Consider the following 19,897-nt stretch of genomic DNA (forward strand, 5'->3'; position numbering starts at 1 on the left):
GGGTGGGTGTGTGTGGTGTGGAAAAATGAAGAGGGGGAAAAACGTATTTGCCATTTTGTACAACGTCCTAAAAACTTTGAGTAGCACAATAAAATGCCAAACGGATGAATGGTTCAGAATAAAGTTTGGAATACTTCTTCCTGAGTTGATGGTGATACGAGGTAATATACTTTAGGTACATATGAAGAAAAGGTGTAGCACTGATTAGACTATTACTGATCAAGCTTTTTAAACCATTTCCTAGCTATTCTATAAAAAACAACTCAAATTTTACTGAGAGCAACACTTCGTCTTCCCTTCCCACCATCCACTCGTAACAGGCAGTGGATGCAATGGCAGCTGCTTATGGGCAGAAGAAGAATGAGAAATCGGCAATCTCTAAACAGCAGAAGGTTTACATAGAACAACTCTTCGGAACAATGAGCAAGAAATGTAGACTTCATGGGTTGCGTTTATTGTGACCATTGGCATTCCTTTGCTATTGGCACAAACACCAAGAATTAAAACTGGAAAACAGTGCAAGCTGTTTCCCCTACAGGTCTCAAATATGTGCTTAGTTTAACACCACTATGTATATCAAATTTAGTTAGAGTACACTAGCACAGTTTTACGTTTACCAGAGTCTTCTTCAGATTTGGGAGAGGTCACTATGGCAAACTTTGTGTTATAGCGAGCTTTCTGTTTTTCACTAAGCATGTTCCACTGCGATTCAAGCAATTCTTCAATCTCCTCACTTGAAGCATCTGGATGTTCAGCAACCACCTACACATGCAGAAATAGGGTTGTATTAAAAAAAAGGTGACCACTGAATAGAATGGCATACATACTTCTACTGTTTTGGAAAACTGGATACAAACAAGTTATCTGACATTTCTGCTGTAGACAGAACTAGATTAAAGCACTCTGTATCCAGTTTTGCTTCGGATAACCACTTCTCTCTCTCAAAAAAAAAAAAATCCATTAGCAGATTCAGAAGTATTAAGAATCATTTTGGAAATATCTATTTGCCTTTTACCATTCAAAAAAACAGAGTAACGGTAAAAGTTGTCTTGTGGACATTAAAAAAAAAACTTGTATTGTTTCTTGATGAACTTTACACCACAAAAGACAGACAAGCAATACTGGAATATCCTTGCCTACAAAGACATCCATCAATTCACAGGAGAACTCATTACACACAGACCTCATTACACCTACCTTAGCAGAGATTTACACAAGCTAGCATCTGATGCAACAATGTCCTGTATTAATTCATAATTTTTTACTACTCATATGGTTATTAGGAACAAAAGGTTGTGCATCTCTTCTTAATAGTTTCTAGAAGTTTATTCAGCATAAAATCCAGCATTAAAAACAAAACAAAAAAACTTCCCCAAATCCCTTGGTATTCCCATACTTCCACTTAAGGAAAACTACAGTTGATTAATCATACAAGTCAGAAGCCCTAAGATTATATGATCTACAGAAATGAAATGGTAGCTTTAAAAACAACCCTTCCCACCTCATCACTCATACTGGAAATTATGTATCAGGTTTCCTGATGTACATGAAAATCATGCACTTCTCCCAGGTACTTATTCTAAGCCTAACTACGTTACAGACCACACGGAAGATCTTTTCTTGGTTCTGGGAACTGGTGTCACCATGAGTGTGGAAAACATGGTAATTAGACCAGGCACATCCCACCTCATCCAAGCAAAGTCAATTACTGCGACTCTTACTTGTCTTGATGTTCAAGACACATGCAGAAATCTTCAACTGTAAAGCCTACTAGTGAAAATATTCCTTAATTTACCTCAAAACAGTCTCAAGGCCCAAATCAGTGAATTAATATAAACAGTATAGCTGTCTTCCCCTCACTGAAGACAGACACTCCCTTTAATGATTACAGTGGTTACATTTCACAGAGGAAGCGCACAAGAATGCCAATAGTACAAAATACATCTTTACTCCTTTGGTAACAGCACAAAATAATGCATCACTGCAACCATGAAAGCGCTCCAAAGCTTTCAACGCCTCCCTCAGGGAAGCATGCCTCTTAAATCATTAAAACCGTTTTCCAGCAGTTCATCCAGTCTTCCAGCATCCATCATTCATTTCTAAAAACGTCAACTATTCCTCACTCTCCTATCCCCAGAAAAAGTAACACAAAGTAGTAATTAATAAAACCCAACAGCTATATAGATCCTACTAGAGCACAAGTCCAGACACAGCAGAAACTGCTCTCTTTTTAAGAGAGCTTGTGACTATTAATGGCCTCAAGAGAGAAGTCTGCAGTCATTCCTTTCCATTCACTTCCACCCCTTCCCAAGTCTGGGGGCCTGAGAGCCTCTTCTGGATCCATAGCCTTCCTTCCTCCTAAGTTTCTACATGCAAATAACGAAGTAAGCATACACTCAACTCTCAGGTGCCACCAATACAAGTAGCTCAAAAAGAGGTCGTTTTTTAGCCAATGTTATCACTCCTTCTACTGAAATATCTACCACAGCAACAAAACAAACTCTTGGGTGTAAAGCAAATCCTGCAAGCTGAACCAGATACGCCTAATGGAAAGGGAAACGCCAAATACTACTATGTATACCATTTCCACCTTCCACCTAAGGCACAAAACTGCCATTTTAAAATGAACACGACAGGCTGCAAGCATCAACAAAACTCAGGTAACTTCAGTTCTGTGCTGGAACCATGAATACCTGAAGTTCCCCCTTTGCCAGTTAACTGATTCAAGCGAAAGGCAAGCAGGATCGACAGCCCTGATCCGTTAGAGGGACTGGTATCTGCACTACCTGGCGTCTGCAGCTTTCGTAACCTAGTTCGGTCCTACACACAGAAGTGCTTCTGCACCTTTTAGAATGGATCACGCAATCAGGTGGGTTTGGGTTTTTCTGACTGAACTTATTAACAGGTATTCTAGGCGGAGATGGCAGGATGTCCTCTCTCTAAATATGTAATATTTTGAAACTTACTTCCTTCTGCTTGTAAATCTGTGCAATATTAACCACTATCATCAGTGTGATTTTTAAGCTCACGCAAGTTTTTCAGTTTCCCGAAATGACACTGAAGACAAAGCAATTCCTCAATGTCAAATATTGTAATAGTCCTCATATTTTCCAATTTGAGAATTACAGCAGAACCATAGTAGGGAATGAAGGTTGATAACTGGCACAGAAAACAGAAATATAACATCAGAGCCTCAGCACGTCTCTTCTGTGGTAAGATAGGTCTGTCTCACAGTCCATAAAACCAGTAATCATAATCTCATTTCTTCCAGAGATGTAATTTCATGTCCCTCAATATTGCACAAGTATTCTTCCTACCTACCTTAAAGGCCAAAGAAATTCCCTCCTTGCCATTACACAAGACCCAAGATTACTTACAGAAGAAATGGAAGTAGAACTCAGGTCTCTCAAAGAAGAGAGAGATGATTTACTCATACAGCTTTTCATAAGGAATATGCCAAAACCTGTACTTAATAGTCTGGCTACAAACCCCTTTCCTTTCTGGAGCCAGCAGACCGCACAGCCAATGCTTTTCTCAATTTAACCAAAGCCACTAATAGGTATATGTAACACTGTTCGTTTTCATTCTCAGTATTAGCTTAAATTGCAATGACCTAAGAAGTTCCCAAGTTGAACCACAACTAATTGACTTCCATACAACAGAATCTGGTTTTCAATTTTTCTTTATAAAATTAATATCTACTAAAGTTTTCTAACCCAAATATCCTATAACGAAGTCAACCAAAAAAAGTGTCGCCACTAACTTTCAGATCCTTCTGTGGGTATTATGGAATAGAACAGCTACATGACAAATATGAGAACTCGCGTTTCTTTCAGTGCATGGGACTGTGCTACAAACGGAGCAGAGGGTTGTAAGGAAGAAAAATGATGGTCATGATTTTAAAGTAATGAGCTAGAACAGCAGTAGTGCTTTTACACCTCCAACAGTCTTCCTAAGAAATGTTGATATATTTATTTATTCTACCTTGTCTGCGAATGTAATCCTCTCAAGAGGACCTAGTTTCTGTTCCAGCAGATTGCACACATACGGTGATTTTCACCAGCTTTGGTAACTACCTTCTTCTGAAGCTCAGCAAAAGATACTAGATAAGTAAATGGAGGTTCTGAGTGCAAAGACAAGGGAATACATCAAAGGAATTGAGCTGCATCTTCAAAATGTACAAGCTAACTACAAGTAGATCGCCTTAAACAGCAAAGCCTTCTTCATATTTGCCTGAGCATATATATATATATCTACTGTATTTGACATACATTAAAAAATATATGACTGATAGAGAGGACCTAGATTATGTAGGAAGATACTAACATGACTTAAGCTTAAATCGCAATGGCATTATCACTATCTTGTTCATATCACTCATCTGCATTCCCTCCTTTCTCTGTATTATGGAGTCTACCGTAACAACTGTTTTTGCCAACTAAAGTAAAAAACTTTCTTTAAATACAGAAATGAGAAGAGGCAATCAACAACAACAGCAGCTAAAAGAGACTAACCTCATCTCTGTGCTTCTGACAGAAGACCAGAAACTGAGATACTGCATCGCCCTTTCTGCTTCGCGGAGTGGATGCTGGAGTTTTCTTTCTATTGAGAGGGGAGCCTATCCCTCCTCTTTTGGATTCTGCCTGTTCGGATGCCTTTTGAGGAGTAATATTCTTAGTCCCCAACTGACTGCTTTCTTGCATATCATCAGTGGCAGACAGTTTTGATGTCCTTCTCCTCCTCTTGTTAGGAATGCCAGACTCCTTCATCGATTTCAGATTTTGAGTGGTTTCTTCGTTTGAGTAAGATGACTCATCCATCTCCTCTAACGGTTCCACAGCAATGCCAACTTCCTTTGCCACTCGAGGATTAAGATGAGGTCTGTCCCTAACATAGATGAAGGTGTACTTGGCCTTCCGCTCGTCTACTGTCATGCTTACTGCTTCGCTTGCTTGCTTAACACCCATCTCCCACTGTGGCCGCAGCTTCCCTGAAACAGGCTTTAACATCTGCAAGAGAAGACAGCGCTGTGAGAAATTTGCCCGCTTTTCACTTCCAAATGCCAACATAAACACAAAACAATTCCAAGAGACTAAGTGTAATGCATAATTCAGACATTCCCATGGAACTGTATTTGACAGTACTGATACCACGCATGAATCAGTGACCAAGCGGAAGAGTACTGACTTTTAATATGTAACATCCTGCACTAAATCATCCCATTCTTTACACATCTAAGTGAAATTTAAGACCACAAGCCTCTATAAAACACGCTGTCTGTAAAGCTTTCTAGAATACCTATTTATATCTGCACATACCTGTAACAGTAAAAGAAAACCTGCCAAGCTTGTCTGACTTGGCAGACTCTTACCTTTATTTTCTCTGCTTTAGTGAGGGCTTGTTTTGCACTTTCGTGGCATAATTGTTCAAACTGGTCTTTTTCTTTGAAGGGCACAAGGCTCTTCTCAAATATCCAGGCTCGCTCTGGGGCATCTCCAAAAAACTGAACATGATACTGACGAAAACTCTTTTTCTGTCCTGAAAATTAAAAAAGAATGTATTTAAGATACAATTTAGGTTGTTTTCTGTACTTTCAGACCCAAAGTCTTTTGTAAGGTGCTATAGTTACCATGACAAAAGCACAGTATAACTTGTTCACCTTTCCAAAACACAATTAATCAGCTTGAAAGTCTCTGAGCTATAACCTATGAAGTTTGACACAAAAGCCCAATAGTTTAAATCCAAACAAGAATATGCTTTGCTAAGTCAACTTAAGGTTACAATCATCTGCCAGTGCTTTCCGTGTATATCAACTTACATGTAGGCCTGGTTGTTTCTTAAAATGCTACATTTGAAAGTTCCCAAAGCTTGGACAGCCTTTAGCCTCGTCTCTGATTCACCTAAACTTTATCTTTTAATATTCTTGAATAGAAACACACACCGCAGCTAGTTTTAACGTTTGCTATCACAACTTCATCTTAATCAAGCTATTAAGGAATCAAAGTAAGAAATGAAAGGATTTGGATAGTGGAAGGGAGATAAGGGAGAGCGGGAAGATGAGAACAATTCTGAAACCTAGACAAGAAACTTTCATTCTTCTAAGATTGTAAAGGGGAATACTGTCTCACTCCAGTTGAAGCGAGTCCAGAGGAGGCCACAAAGATGCTCAGAGGGCTGGAGCACCTCTCCTATGGGGACAGGCTGAGAGTTGGGCTTGTTCAGCCTGGAGAAGAGAAGGCTCCACGGAGACCTCACCGCAGCCTTCCAGTACCTGAGGGGGCCTACCACGAAGCTGAGCTGGGTGGGGACTTCTTACAAGGGCCTGTAGTGACAGGACAAGGGGTAATGGGTTTAAATTGAAAGAGGGGAGGTTTAGTTGGACATCAGGAAGAAGTTCTTCACAGAGCGGGTGCTGAGGTGCTGGAACAGGTTGCCCAGAGAAGCTGTGGATACCCCATCCCTGGAAGTGTTCAAGGCCAGGCTGGACGAAGCTTTGTGCAACCTGGTCTAGTGGAAGGTGTCCCTGCCCATGGCAGAGTGATTGAAACTGGGTGATGTTTAAGGTCCCTTCCAATCCAAACCATCCTCTGGTTCTGTGTAGTGAGATGTAGACATACAACCGTTCCCTTCTAAAGATCTCAGCTATTCTACAGGGAAGGGGGAAGACAACATATTCAAAATTCACCTAAGTTCACAGTTAACAATAAACTTCTAAAAGGCAGAGGTAAGATGATCAGACATACTGTAGCATCTCCTTCATCAAAACTCGGATTTGTTCTCTAGGTGTTCACATTAGGGTCTCATTTAAAAACAGAAAAGGTTTTAACTGTGATGACCTACACTTTCATGCTTGTAAATGCAATCCTGCTAGAAAAGGATCAGTTACTACCCTTACAGTATCTATGGGTCTTCAAGGTGTCACCATATTAGTATGCTAACATGTGGTTTGGGAAGAAGAGGAAATCAGGTAAGGATGTCTACCCAGTAAGAACAAGTAACAGTCACAGTTCTCCATTACAGATGTCTTCAAACTAAGTCTAGGTTGTGCCATGTTATTCATACACTGCATGTCTTCTATCTTAATCAGCAAATACTTCTAGTTGATAGCTTCATAAACTACTATTACTGGGGTTTTTAGACTGAGAAGTAACATTCTTTTTGTAATTACTCAGCCAGTAGTTATTTTTAAAAGTGCTTTGATCTCGTCTAAAGATGTGGCATCTGGAACAGCAATATGAGATCAACTTAATTTATGGTATGTGGATAAGTTTTATTAACCATTGTGTATGTATATATATGTGTGTGTGTGTGTGTGTGTATACACACATACATGAGAGCTACAAGAACAATAATGACTCATTTGAGATGAGGTATGAGGATCTAGACAAATGGCGTAGGGAAAAGGTCTTGGGAGTGTATGCATCACACATCCCATCCAGTAGTCTAATACATGCTGCAGTAATACACAATCAGAAGCAATTCTCTCACACTGTAATTATTTTGTCCTCATCAAGAAAACGTGGCATAACGAGGGACCACTGAGCTGTGCTGACTTAATCTGGCTGTGATGAAAATAAAGGATAATTTTTATATTTTATCATGATGTCCTAGCTGCAGAGAGATGGTGCAGACTATATTTACAATCACCTGTAAAGATCCACCTCTGAGCAGCCAACAGTCCAGTTCCAAGCAGACGCAGACACTCTGTTCCTTTTACAACATAATGCTGGACAGCTGCAACTACCTAATTAAAGAGTCTAAATAATAGCGCCTACCACGAGAATCACTGAACCTATCTGTGAATTTTCAGGTATCTTCTATGGGCTGAATTTGTATCAATGCTCCTGGATAAAATAATGGAATTTGTTAAGGGTTGTTATATACACAGACATCATTTCTGGCTCACAGAATCCTGGAACCACTAGGTACTGAAGGTTTGGGAGACTGTTCTGGGGACCCACCACTATTACTTGTCTTTTTCTGTACCCTAGCATCTGTGGTTGACCACAGTCAGAGACAGGATATTGACTGAGATGGAGATTAGTCTGGCTCAGTATGGGCCTTCTTACATTGAACTGTGTATCCCACAAGTTGAAAGTTACAAACTTTTCTGGGGCCTAACCAGATGGAATGATGAAATCAAGTATTAACATACAGAAATTGAGATTGTTTATAAACACTGTTGATCCTAATCCTGGAAATAAGAAATACACAGACCTAGCTGAGTACTACTACAACTCTCAGATAAAAGAACGCTTCTGTTTGGAACAGGAGACTTTTGATAGTGCCTCAACAGTAAACAGTAGGTGGAAGGTAACACAAGACTGGAAATACGTACTGATGGAAATAGGCACATCAGTGTGCATTTATCAGTTATGATGGCTGCCCAGACCTAGCTGAACTTCCTAAAGGGAAAGGAAGGCCCCAGGCCAACTCCAGAGTAAATATGAGCAATGACCATCATCAATGTTACTTCAAAGAGATGGAAGTAACATCTCCAAGTACACAGGCCCTTTCTGTTAGTACCCCACAGGCTGCTCTCAGGCATACAACATTGGATTTTTGCTAGGTCTATTTCTATAGTTTCTTATAAAAAGCTACCACAGAGATTTTTGATAATGAGGCATAAACCTTGCTCCTTTCAAGGAGCAGAGTAATTGAATTGGGAACAAATAAACAGCTTTATTTCTCTCAAAATCACAGGGACTGCCTGATCAAAACTCTGATAGACTGCTACAAGAAAAAACTGTCTGACGAGTCTATAATAACCATTCTAGCAATTGTATGAATGCTTGAAAGAGTTCTCAAGAAGCCATTTAGTTTACTACTAACACTGAATCTAGCTACAATCCTCATTCACTTACTCTTAAAAAACTCCTATGAATGAGAGCACACCATTTCTCCCAGCAATACACCCCAATGCTTCACTATCTATATCCCTTCCAAGCTCTTCTTAACATGTACTCTAAATATTCGTTGCTATTAAACTCTCTTTTTCCCAGAACAAGAAGAGTTTATGTCTTTTGTTCTCTGCGTGTAACCTGTTCAAGGCCAGTTACTGGGTTTTCTTTTACTTCCTCCTTGGCAGATTAAACAGCCCTAGTTCCTTCAGTCTGCCCATGCCAGTAGACCCCGAGATTTCTGTTCATGCTGTTCTAAGAATTTGCTCTGCTTGGTCCATGTTTCCCTGAAGTGAGATGGCCCAAACGGGATGAAACAAACTAAGTATTCCCACTGAAACCATGCTGCCACTGGAAAAGCAAAGGTTCTACACTTCATGACTTTTATAAGCAGCACTATTAATTTATGTCGGTGTGACTTTGGTCTTTCTGCAGAGAAAAGGACAATGACAAATTAAGACCCTCAGATTCCTTTCTGCAAAAATGCAGCTTTCCACTCATTTCCCAGCTTCATCACCTACCGCTGTAAAAATCCAGCACTTAGTCCTACTGAACTGCATTTTTTTTTCAGACCACAACTCCAACGTGTCAAGATTATTCTGACTTCCAATCTTCCTACATGTTTCCAGTCCCTCCACATTGGAAATCTGTAATTCCAGTACAAATCTTAGATGTATATTCTAGTCTATTTTCCAAGTTCTCAGTGTAACCCTTGAAATCTCTGGTGACAAGTAAATGCCCTACTCCGTTCATAACAGTGGAAGCAGATACTTTCGCTTGATCTAGTAAAATACACGAAGGTATTCAGAAGCATAAATTTCAAAACAAAGTTACGTGCTCCTACTTTGGTTTCATATTCCTATTAACTTCTTGCTTTTTCCTTAACCTACACAGGATTTCTGGATTCTATTTTCAGGTTTTCCAAACTTTCAGTACATTCTGGTATATTGTAAAAAAAAGATTACAGTGCTCAGCTGGAGTTAAAACTAGTGAGGGATGCAGCGTGCAGCAAGGAGCTGAAGGTGTTGGCCAGTGTGATTGCAAGGGTGATCTCTGTAATATCTGAAAGGTCAGTCATGAGGGGACATAACTGATGACTGGGAAAAGGCAAACACTGCAAACATCACCTCTATTTTCAAGAAAAACAAGAACAATCTGGAGAACTACAAGCTAGGCTGTCTAGCTTCCTCTCTATACTTACAAGATTATGAGGCAGATTCTCCTAAAAGACATGCCCAAGCACATGAAAGACAAGAAGGTGTCTGGGAATAGCTTGTACAGATTCACCAAAGGCAAATTGTGCCTAATGAATCTCATTCACCATGTTCATTCAAAAGGCAATGGACACAGGTTGAAACAAAGAAATTTCAACTAGAGAAAAGGAAGAGTCTCCTTGCCATAAAGGCTGCCAGTCACTGGAGGAAGCTGCCCAGAAAGGCTGCGAAGCCTCCATCCCTGAAGGCATTAAATATTCGACTGGACAAGGCCCTGAGGAAACTACTCTAATTTGGATACAGTATGACTTGTAGAGATCCTTTCCAACCTGTAATACTTCATCATTCTACACCCAGCACAGATAAGCCTCAGAAGTTTCAGGTATCAGAACAGAGAACAAAGCTGCAAATAAGATTAAGAAATAGTACAGATTCCTACTTAAAAATCTCATTAAAACTTGGTAGTCCTCGCTTTTAGAATCCACTAATCTTGTCCGTAGATAACAGTACTGATTCCATGAATCACAGAAAATTTAGCTGCCTGAATCAGGGACTGCTTTTAGTAAAGCTTAATCATCAGGAGTATTTAATTCCCACTAGCTTTCAATAAAATTTTTAGCCCATACCACTTTTCCAAGGATCTCCATAAAAACAATAGTACCATCAGATAATTGTTTAATAAAACTTCACACGGTTTCACTGACCGTAATTTCAATATCTTTCAGAGAATGTTCAGAGTTAAACTGACACAGTGGAGAAAACCCTCATCTGCTATATGCTCAAGAACAGTGGTTACATGACCTGAAGGTTCCTCTTCACAACAAGGAGCTGAATCAGTTAGTGATACAACTGAACAGATGAACAACAGAACAACAACAAATGAACAACAGAATTTCCCCAAAGTAATGCTTACGTACACCTGAAGAAATCAGGATGTTTGCAGCATCACTGACATACCTTTTAGTTTAGTGTAGGCATGGAGAACAGGATCAGCAGAAACCATACATGGCCACCATGGAAAACCAGACACTTTCGACCACACGAGGTCTCCTATATTATACTTCAACAGATGGACTTTGTCTTCTTTGATGGTACTTTGAGTTGAATCTCTCTTAGCAGGAGCCTTAAAATATAAGAAAAAAATTAACCAACAACCTATCACCATATTTCTTCAGATATGCACTAGGATTACTAAGTAGCACACAAAAATAAAAAACAAACTACAGTTCGTAGTCTAAGCATTCTCAATATGTGTAGAAACACAGAGTGGTAATAGAAGGAGGGAAATAAGAAATAGTTCAGTGTAAAGACTTATTGCATTTGCTAACAAACAATAATCACATTTCATGTGTAATAAAAACTTTAAGTCATGATTTTTGTTCTCTCCCAGCAAAAAAATTCCCCCTTCTATTGATGCTTTTGTTTTTAGTTAGAAACACTGGCAAGTAAGCTGTGGTTTGCCTTCATCTTTTCAAGTAACTGCTGAGACACCACCAGGAAGGCTTACTTTAGTTTCAAACACAATCATTGAGCACGGGGTGTAGATGTGGAAAAGCCAACCTCCCTCTGTATTGAATATTATTAATCAAGTGTTACACACACAAATACATTCTTAAATTAAAAATTAAAAAAAAAGAAGAAAAAAGATAAACTAAAATAGAATTAAATACTGTCTTTGTGTCTGAATAGAATCTACAGAAATAAACAGCTAAAAGAACCCCAAACTCTGCATCTTTCAGCTGTCTTTTTACATACCGAGAATTTGTGACATGAACCCGACACCCTTCTGCAAGAGTTTATTTTTCTGTTCCAGTTCTAGCAGTAAAAGTTTGTGAGCGCTCAGCTGGTGCTCTAAAGCTATTTTAGCTACTGGGAAACAATTACAGAACTATTTCCACTTCAAGGGATAGATTTAACTACAAGGGAGTTTGGTGTTCCCCTATGACAGACACACAATCTTACTGCATCGTAACAGAAGGTCAGTGACACAAACGTTTGTTCATCAACAGAAAGAATTTCAGAAAGCCAGTTACATGTTGTCTTTTTCTCTTCATTTGCTCTATTTGATATAAATAATGAAGGCCTTTACCTAGGTAAGCACTAACTCAGGATTTCAGAAAGCACAGTGTGGCTCATTACAGCTATCTGTTAGAGAAAGCACACATATTTTTAAATCACCTTTGTTTTTCTAGTACTAAATTTATGAGCAATATGTTATATCGCTCATCTGGCGTAGTACCAGCTCAACATACAGAACGCAGACCGGAGCTTCAGAATTTCACTGGATTTAATGTTAGAGCTGGAGCAAAACTCTGTTTTAATTAATTAAAAGTAGCAAGAGGAAAGACAGAATGCTGTTAAGAAACCGGAAATCTAGAATGAGGAAGTAAGTAAGTATTTGGAGCATTATGCTGACTCAGACTAGATCACGTTACCATGTACAGATTTTTAAATCCAGAGATCACTACTATAACTGATTGCACATTATTTTCCAACCACCACCAACAAAAATCTGATGTGCCGAAACAGCACAGAGAATTTTTTGCTACTCAAACACAGAGGTACATCCAGTCAAAAAACCTAAAGCTTAACGTACTCAGAAACTCCTTTCCTCAAAGCTTTTAAAGCTACGCCTGGTAAACACACACGATGCTGTATCATCTGATTATTAGGGACAGTTAGTCATCCAGTGATTCAGCTTTTCTGACGAATTCAGACTTGGTTTATGTGCCTCCAGCTACAGCCATGCTCCCATGCCTCAAGGTTTTTGGCTCTCTAAGGATTCTGTAAGACCGTCAGAAACACCGGCCTGCTGAGCTTTGCCTCAAGTCCAGCAGTCTCAATAGACCTACAGGATTCCAAGCAGATGTGAAAAATCAAATTCTCCTTCTAGCAGTTAAACATGACATGAAAAGTAATGCTTAAAAGCTAAAAATTAAGAAATACATATGTGAAAACAGATCCAGAAAAACATTCATCCTAACACACACAAACCAACTTCAGCATCTGAGCTAAGTGGGATGAAAATATTTTCCAATGAGTTAACTTTTCAGAAATGTAAAAGTTACTCAGGATTCTGAATTGCATTTTTAATTTGTGAGTCCCTGTGTTTTTCAGAAAGTGCAACTAAGCTGCAAAGATTTACGATGACAATCTGAGAGGGAGGTGGCTGCAATAATGAAAAGGCTCTAGCAGTTCTTATTGCAACATAATCTAAAAGGGGTGGCAGCCCAGGCGTATCACATTTCAATATATCTACAAGCACTTCACATATTTTAAATATTTCCAGAATTCTTTTACTATACTGAAACATGGTAAAAATCTTTAAAATGACAGGCTCTAATACAACCTTGAGGTTTAGAAATACAGCAAGTGTTGTGTAGATGTATATATAGGCTATGTATTGGGCTTGGGGACGAATGGCTGGAAAGCTGTCTGGCAGAAGACAACATGGGGGTGTTGGTCGACAGGAGGCTGGCTATGAGCCAGCAGTGTGCCCAGGTGGCCAAGAAGGCCAGTGGCATCCTGGCCTGCATCAGGCACAGTGTGGCCAGCAGGACCAGGGCACGGATTGTCCCCCTGTACTGGGCACTGGTGAGGCTGCACCTCAAATCCTGGGTTCACTTTTGGGCCCCTCACAGCAAGACAGACACTGAGCTGCTGGAGTGTGTCCAGAGAAGGGCAACGGAGCTGGGGAAGGGTCTGGAGCACAAGTCCTGTGAGGAGCGGCTGAGGGAGCTGGGGGTGTTCAGCCTGGAGAGGAGGAGGCTGAGGGGAGACTTTATGGCTCTCTACAACTCCCTGAAAGGAGGGTGTGAAAGTAGGGTTCAGAGAGAGGGTGGTTGGTCTGATCCCTCAACTGACAAGCAATAGGAGAAAAGGAAACAGCCTCAGGTTGTGCCAGGGAAGGTTTAGATTGGATATTAGAGAAAATTTCATCAAAAGGGTTGTCAGGTATTGGAACAGACTGCCCAGGGAAGTGGTTGAGTCACCATCCCTGGAGGGATTTAAGAGGTGCTCAGGGACCCGGTTTAGTGGTAGACTCAGCAGTGTTACGTTAATGTTAGACTTGATTATCCCAAAGGTCTTTTCTAGCCTAAAATATTCTATGATTCTATATTTTCTTTTACTGATAAAATGCACATATTTTAAACGAATGGCAATATACAGCACAGAACTCTATATATGTAATTTTTTTAAGCTCTCATATGAGGTTATTTTAAAACCTATAGGAAATACCACCATGAACTTGCTCACTTCCATCTTACTTTCCCACATCATTCTGGTTTAGTTTGATTTTCTCACTCTGGGAATTACCCTGATGTATTTCATAGGTGTATGAACAGTAAACAGTGAGGTGAAATTCCTGGCATATACTTCTGAGACAAGCAGCTGCAGGACATCAACAGTCTCTTCAATACTTCCTCTCGAAAACATTTGTGCAAACTGCCAGCATTAAATGCTCAAGTATTTAAATTGTTTACAAACATAAGAAGATGCTAGATACTGAAAGGCAGTCATATGCCTAGGTTTTACTTCAGTATCCAGATTGTGGGGCTTTTGTTGTGTGGTTGGGTTTTTTTGTTTGTTTTTTAGTAAGTTATCTATGGGATGGGAGGAAGACAGCATTTCTAAACAAATTTGCCACCCAGTCCCCTGGTGGCATCTAGGTTCTCATACAACGAGAGCTGGAGCTCCTTGATGAGACACTTATACTCACTGCAATTTGTTAAGAATAGGAAATCACCATTTGAGTTACAAAGCAGTACAGAAAAAAGTAATTTGGCTTGCAGGTTTTCTTCTTCCTGAAGACAACAGGAACTGCCGTTTAGGCAGATTTTGATCCTAACAATACGTAGTTAGACTGAACAGGGCATCTGACTGTGCACCCGTGGAAGCTGGAGAGGCAGGACTGGAAGCACACCTTTGGCGCTTGGTGTGAACGCACAGGGAATGCCTCCTCCTGCGGCACCTGATCAGTTCCTCCTGCGATGGTACTTAAGCAAGTAAATTAAGATGGGAGACTCCTGGTTTAGAGCACAGCTATAATATAAAGCAAATGAAGGTCATACAAAATCAAACTATTTTAAAATACCTTCAATGCTTTGGCTCTTTGCATCTTCTTGACAACTTTATATTTTCTGAAACTGTTCTCATTTCTAATTAGATCTCCTACCCATAAATATCAACAAACTAAAGCCTGTCAGGCTTTCTGTACTGCAGAGGAGCACAGAACAGTCTTTGCTTGCCATCACTGCTAAATAATTCCAGACAGCTCTGCATGTGCCCTATCCTGTTACCTTTTACTGCAGTTTTGACCGAAGTAAACACATACAAGTTCAGTTGCAGAATTTCCCCTCCCTCTCCTTCCTTATATATAGGCAAGCTCTGCAGATTCTGAGATAACTACCACCTCCATCATGTTAGCACCAAACTCTAAATCACTTATGCTAAATTGAAGAAGGAAACTGCTTATGATCATATTTATTTTCTACTTTGGGAAGTAATTCTGGGTTTTTTTTTCCCCTGTCAAACACTAGACTGCCGAAAAGGTATATAAATGGGCAACCCAAGCCTGGGTGAGTTGGTGATGACTCCCACACAGAGCAGTTCTAACACTGAATACACAGGCCATGTGACAGGCTCTGCACTACTCATTATGGCAGACATAGAAATTCCTGACTTTCTGGACCAGCATCCTCATGAGAGATTTGCTCTGAAAGGCAGCTAGATGGATTTTCAGTTTATCTTGTGCTGGGGTGGCATGGAGTGTGGAATGGAGTAATACCCTTACTGCAACTGAGTTTTCCTGGGAGAAATGATGCCTTGAGGAATACCGGTACCCTTAAAAACTCATCTGACCAGCAGTTGCAATGGGCTGAGAAGAACCAAAAAAGAAAAGAAAATTTAACATGCCTTTCCCATTCCCTTAACATTTTACAGATTTGTTTGTCATTTCTTTCAGCACCTTCTTAAGAGATGAGTGACAGGCAGATTGACAAGGATTTATGACACTGCTGTCAGCATTCTACCAGCCCAAAGAAGTGGCTTGGCCGTAGAAAATGTGAGTATTCAATAAACTTTGTCTACATCTGATCAAAAGAATCCAATCAGTTTCCATTTAGTTCTGACTAATGCATAAGATGAGACAAGAACACACCATGAGCGATGTGTAATTTTAAAGCTTAAAACAATCTTAAAGTGACCAAAGAAAAATGCCTTTAAGGGCAGCATCTTTACTGTACTGAGAGCCTTAGGTTTGTTATGAGTGTTAGGAAAACACGATGACGAGTGTTTACTAAACAAGGGATAAAGGTAATTAAAAAAAAAAAAAACAAACCAACACCTAGAAGGCTTTCTAGGTGGTATCAGGCTGAGATAACTATCCTTCTTAAAATGATCAGTGGTAGAGACACTAATATTATCAGTATCTCTTTTGTGTATATATACGCATGTGTGCATACATGTGCAACGTACACAAGCCCCTCAAAATTACTGCAAATTACTTGTAGCATCAAAAGCTAGCATTTCATTAGACAAGCCTGGAAAGCTATACAATTAGTAAAAAAAATTGTAATTGTAAACAGTCAAAAAGAGCTTGGACAAATAACAATGTTGAGAATTGGTGAAGAATACACCACCAGAGTTTAATACTGGACAGAAGAGGAGAAAAATTAAGACAAGTGAAGACAGTAAATGCTTTTCTCTGTGTAACGTAACCAGCAAGCACGTATTGAACAACCTGCAGATACCCGGTATCTCCCTTTCTGTTTTTATTTTCAGTTCAGTGCCATCCTGTATCAAAGAACTTCCACTGGACTGCACTCTAACAGAAGGCCATGCTACAAACACACACTGCTTGTAGTCCAGAATGTAAGGAAAAAAAAAAAATTAATCTACTAGCATTACACAGAAACGAAGACAAAATAAGCAAGGTCCCTAAACAGAATATATGCAATTAAAATGAACTTTGAATCAAAGTCAGAATACGCAAACCTAGACAGTCAAATGTTGTAGAAAACATATGTTTCTGGTCCTGCTATCCACTTGTGCTGTTTCACCCACTAATAGCCCTATTTCCTATCATTGACTTGTGTAATAAAAATAAAGGTAGAAATGTTTTCCCTTCTCTTGCTCTCTATCAGGAAAAACAGTGAACTAAGGCAGTGGTTGTAGAACAAACTGTATTCCTTTCAGAGGTTCAGGAGAGGTGGCAGGCTTGTCTGGAGAAAAAGGGAGCTACAGAACATTTTTGCAATGTCTGTCACTTGAATTCACCAATGACTAAGGACACTATAAACAAGGAAAAAGACCAACTACGTAATAGGACAACAATTCCAAATGTTTCTTTCTTGAAAAACCACCATCATAGTTATGTTCTTAGGAAAGCTCTTGCTTCCTGAAAAATTCAGGACTTCCATTTGACGAAAGAAAAATCACCATTCAATCTTCATGCACAAGAATGGAAGGATGCAGCTGCTCTACCAAGGAATGATGTCCTCTCATTCAGTAGAGAGAAATGGCTACTTTTCACTCTGTGACCAAGGACAAATTTCATAGGCAAATCACTTCAAAACAAAAAAATACAACTACAGTTGATTAAACTCTTCACAAACCCCTCAATACACACTACTGCTTCACATGAAAGGGGCAGCAATTTAAGTCTGTTAAGAAGTGGCCAGTGCTTATTTGAAATGATTCTGTCTATAAAAATACAGTATCCTCACAAACATAACTGACTTAGTGTTTTCTTCTTCCTCCTTTCCCCTTCCTCACCCCCTCCCCCATCATTCACATGTTATAGTAAATCTGTTTATCCCAGAAGGATCCTTAGAGGCCCTATGTTTATCCAGTAACTCCCACCTTCTGGATGTGAGGGAGTATATTTGGATAGTAAACCACAAGTCACTGAAGATATTAAGAATAAAAATTAGTTTTTCCACTCTGTCCTGTTATATTCTGTTTATTATCCAATGGAAGAATGCTGGGTAATTACATACTCAGCAAACCACTGCCTACAGAGAGAATGTTTCAGGCAGAAGATGAAAGAAAAAAACCAGACCCTTACAAGAAAATTAAGAGAAAACATTGAATTATTACTACAAAATGGAGAAGGATGAGGAAACGTGAAGAAAGCAGCAATGAGTTGGCAAAGCTTTATGTCCCGTCACTTTGGTAGAGCACCCAAAGACTGCAGCCCTCAAAAGGCCATTTTATCGACCTCTGCACAATTAAATCTGCAACACCCTCGTAAAACATGCATTATATCGTGCAGTGACGTAAAGACTGAGGGGGAAGAGGACATGGAAAGTCCAGATCAAAACAAAAGAACAAGCTGTACTGGGCTTCGTTTCTTAGTTTTTCAGATTTTGAATTGTTTTATATGATGTCAGAGATTTAAGTAAAGCCTTCCAATTTCCAGACCAATTACAATGAATGTATTTCTTCAAGTTTTCTTTTATTATTAAAAGGGGGTCACATCTGGCAGTGTGAAGAATTACAATTTGTAGAAGGCACTAAGTTTAGTCTTCCTGCCACAACCAGGATTTATTTATTTTTCTTCCATGTGCTTAGATGGTAAAGCTGTAAAACAAGAGGATAAAAAGAAGGCTGAAGAAAATCACTGCTCGACTTGCAGATCCACTGAAAACTTCCCTGTGCTGGCTGAGGCTCTTTGAAATCAAACATAACTTTTGTGACAATAGGTTTGTTTCCTCTGTTTCTTTCCACAAACTCATCTGCAGCAATTTGTGGACAGCATGTTGAATGTCAGTCACCAGGCAGGACCCTCTCCTCGAACAGGGAAAGCAAGCAGAAAACAATAAAAATCTATTTGCATTTACACAGGCATTACTAGTGTCAATTATGGATTCTAAACCAAGATAAAAGCTCAAATCTGTATTTCAGTTTGACCACTAAACTCCTGGTTGCATTTCAGTTCTTTTTTTCTGGCTCTGTTTCCCTCACTAGCAAGTCTCCAGCAGATGAGAAAATGTTTTAAGATACTTTTACATTCAAAACCAAATCTGTCTATCCAAATCAGCAGTCTTCCTTTACACAAACACCGTATGAGCAAGCATTTTACAAATAAACTTAACATGGTATTTTAGTAACTAGGATACACCTCTCTTCTCAGAGTGGAGAGTTGAGGAGAAACAGATTCAGTCATTCACAGATAGATCCTGTAAGACGCAAGTTCTGGAACACTTCCCAATCCTCGATCTTTCTTAAACATGCAGAGAAGTTTTTTTTCAGCTGCTTTACTGAATTTCTGCATTTACATTTAGATGACCTCCTAAATTATAAGTTACTGGCTTATTATTGAAAGGTTCCATGTTTCAGAAATAGGTATTTAAATTAGATAAAGCTTGATCAGAATGACTGAAACCTTCTTTTATGATGAGAATTACAGAAAGATTTCTGTCTACATCCAACATCTCTAACCTTTATCCACCCTGAAAAGTTTAAACTTTTGCTACACAATCTTGGTATATGAGGCATTGTGGATAAGAGGTGCTACAGAAGTCTGGAAAAGCCTAACTGTAGAGCCATGAGGAAGTCTGGCACAGGAAAACAGTTATTTCTGAATAATTTCCATATGAATTTCACACAGGATAACAGAATGAAAGCTACATCATCTCAGCATACATACAGATTTTCAGAATGCCATATCCATATGTATTTTGTTATCTGCATGTACAACGGTTTCACAAACTTTCAAGATCAGAATCTGTATCAGGGCCTTACCCTCAGCACTCTCCTACACCCTTACTGAGTTCAGCA

The 19,897-nt window shown here is 39.4% G+C and overlaps 1 protein-coding gene across 1 annotated transcript in view; it reads right to left on the bottom strand.

Moving 5' to 3' along the window:
• The window catches only part of LOC104508836 (histone-lysine N-methyltransferase NSD2-like), a 35,348-nt gene that overhangs the window by 7,133 nt on the left and 8,318 nt on the right, over positions 1-19,897 (bottom strand). The window contains 4 exon segments of the mRNA XM_010150613.1: positions 618-762; positions 4,515-5,009; positions 5,372-5,538; positions 11,072-11,237. Of these exon segments, the coding sequence (XP_010148915.1) occupies positions 618-762; positions 4,515-5,009; positions 5,372-5,538; positions 11,072-11,237 (973 nt within the window).

This window comes from Eurypyga helias, unplaced genomic scaffold (genome assembly GCF_000690775.1).
Source record: "Eurypyga helias isolate BGI_N326 unplaced genomic scaffold, ASM69077v1 scaffold8170, whole genome shotgun sequence".
NCBI classification, from domain to species: Eukaryota; Metazoa; Chordata; class Aves; order Eurypygiformes; family Eurypygidae; genus Eurypyga; species Eurypyga helias.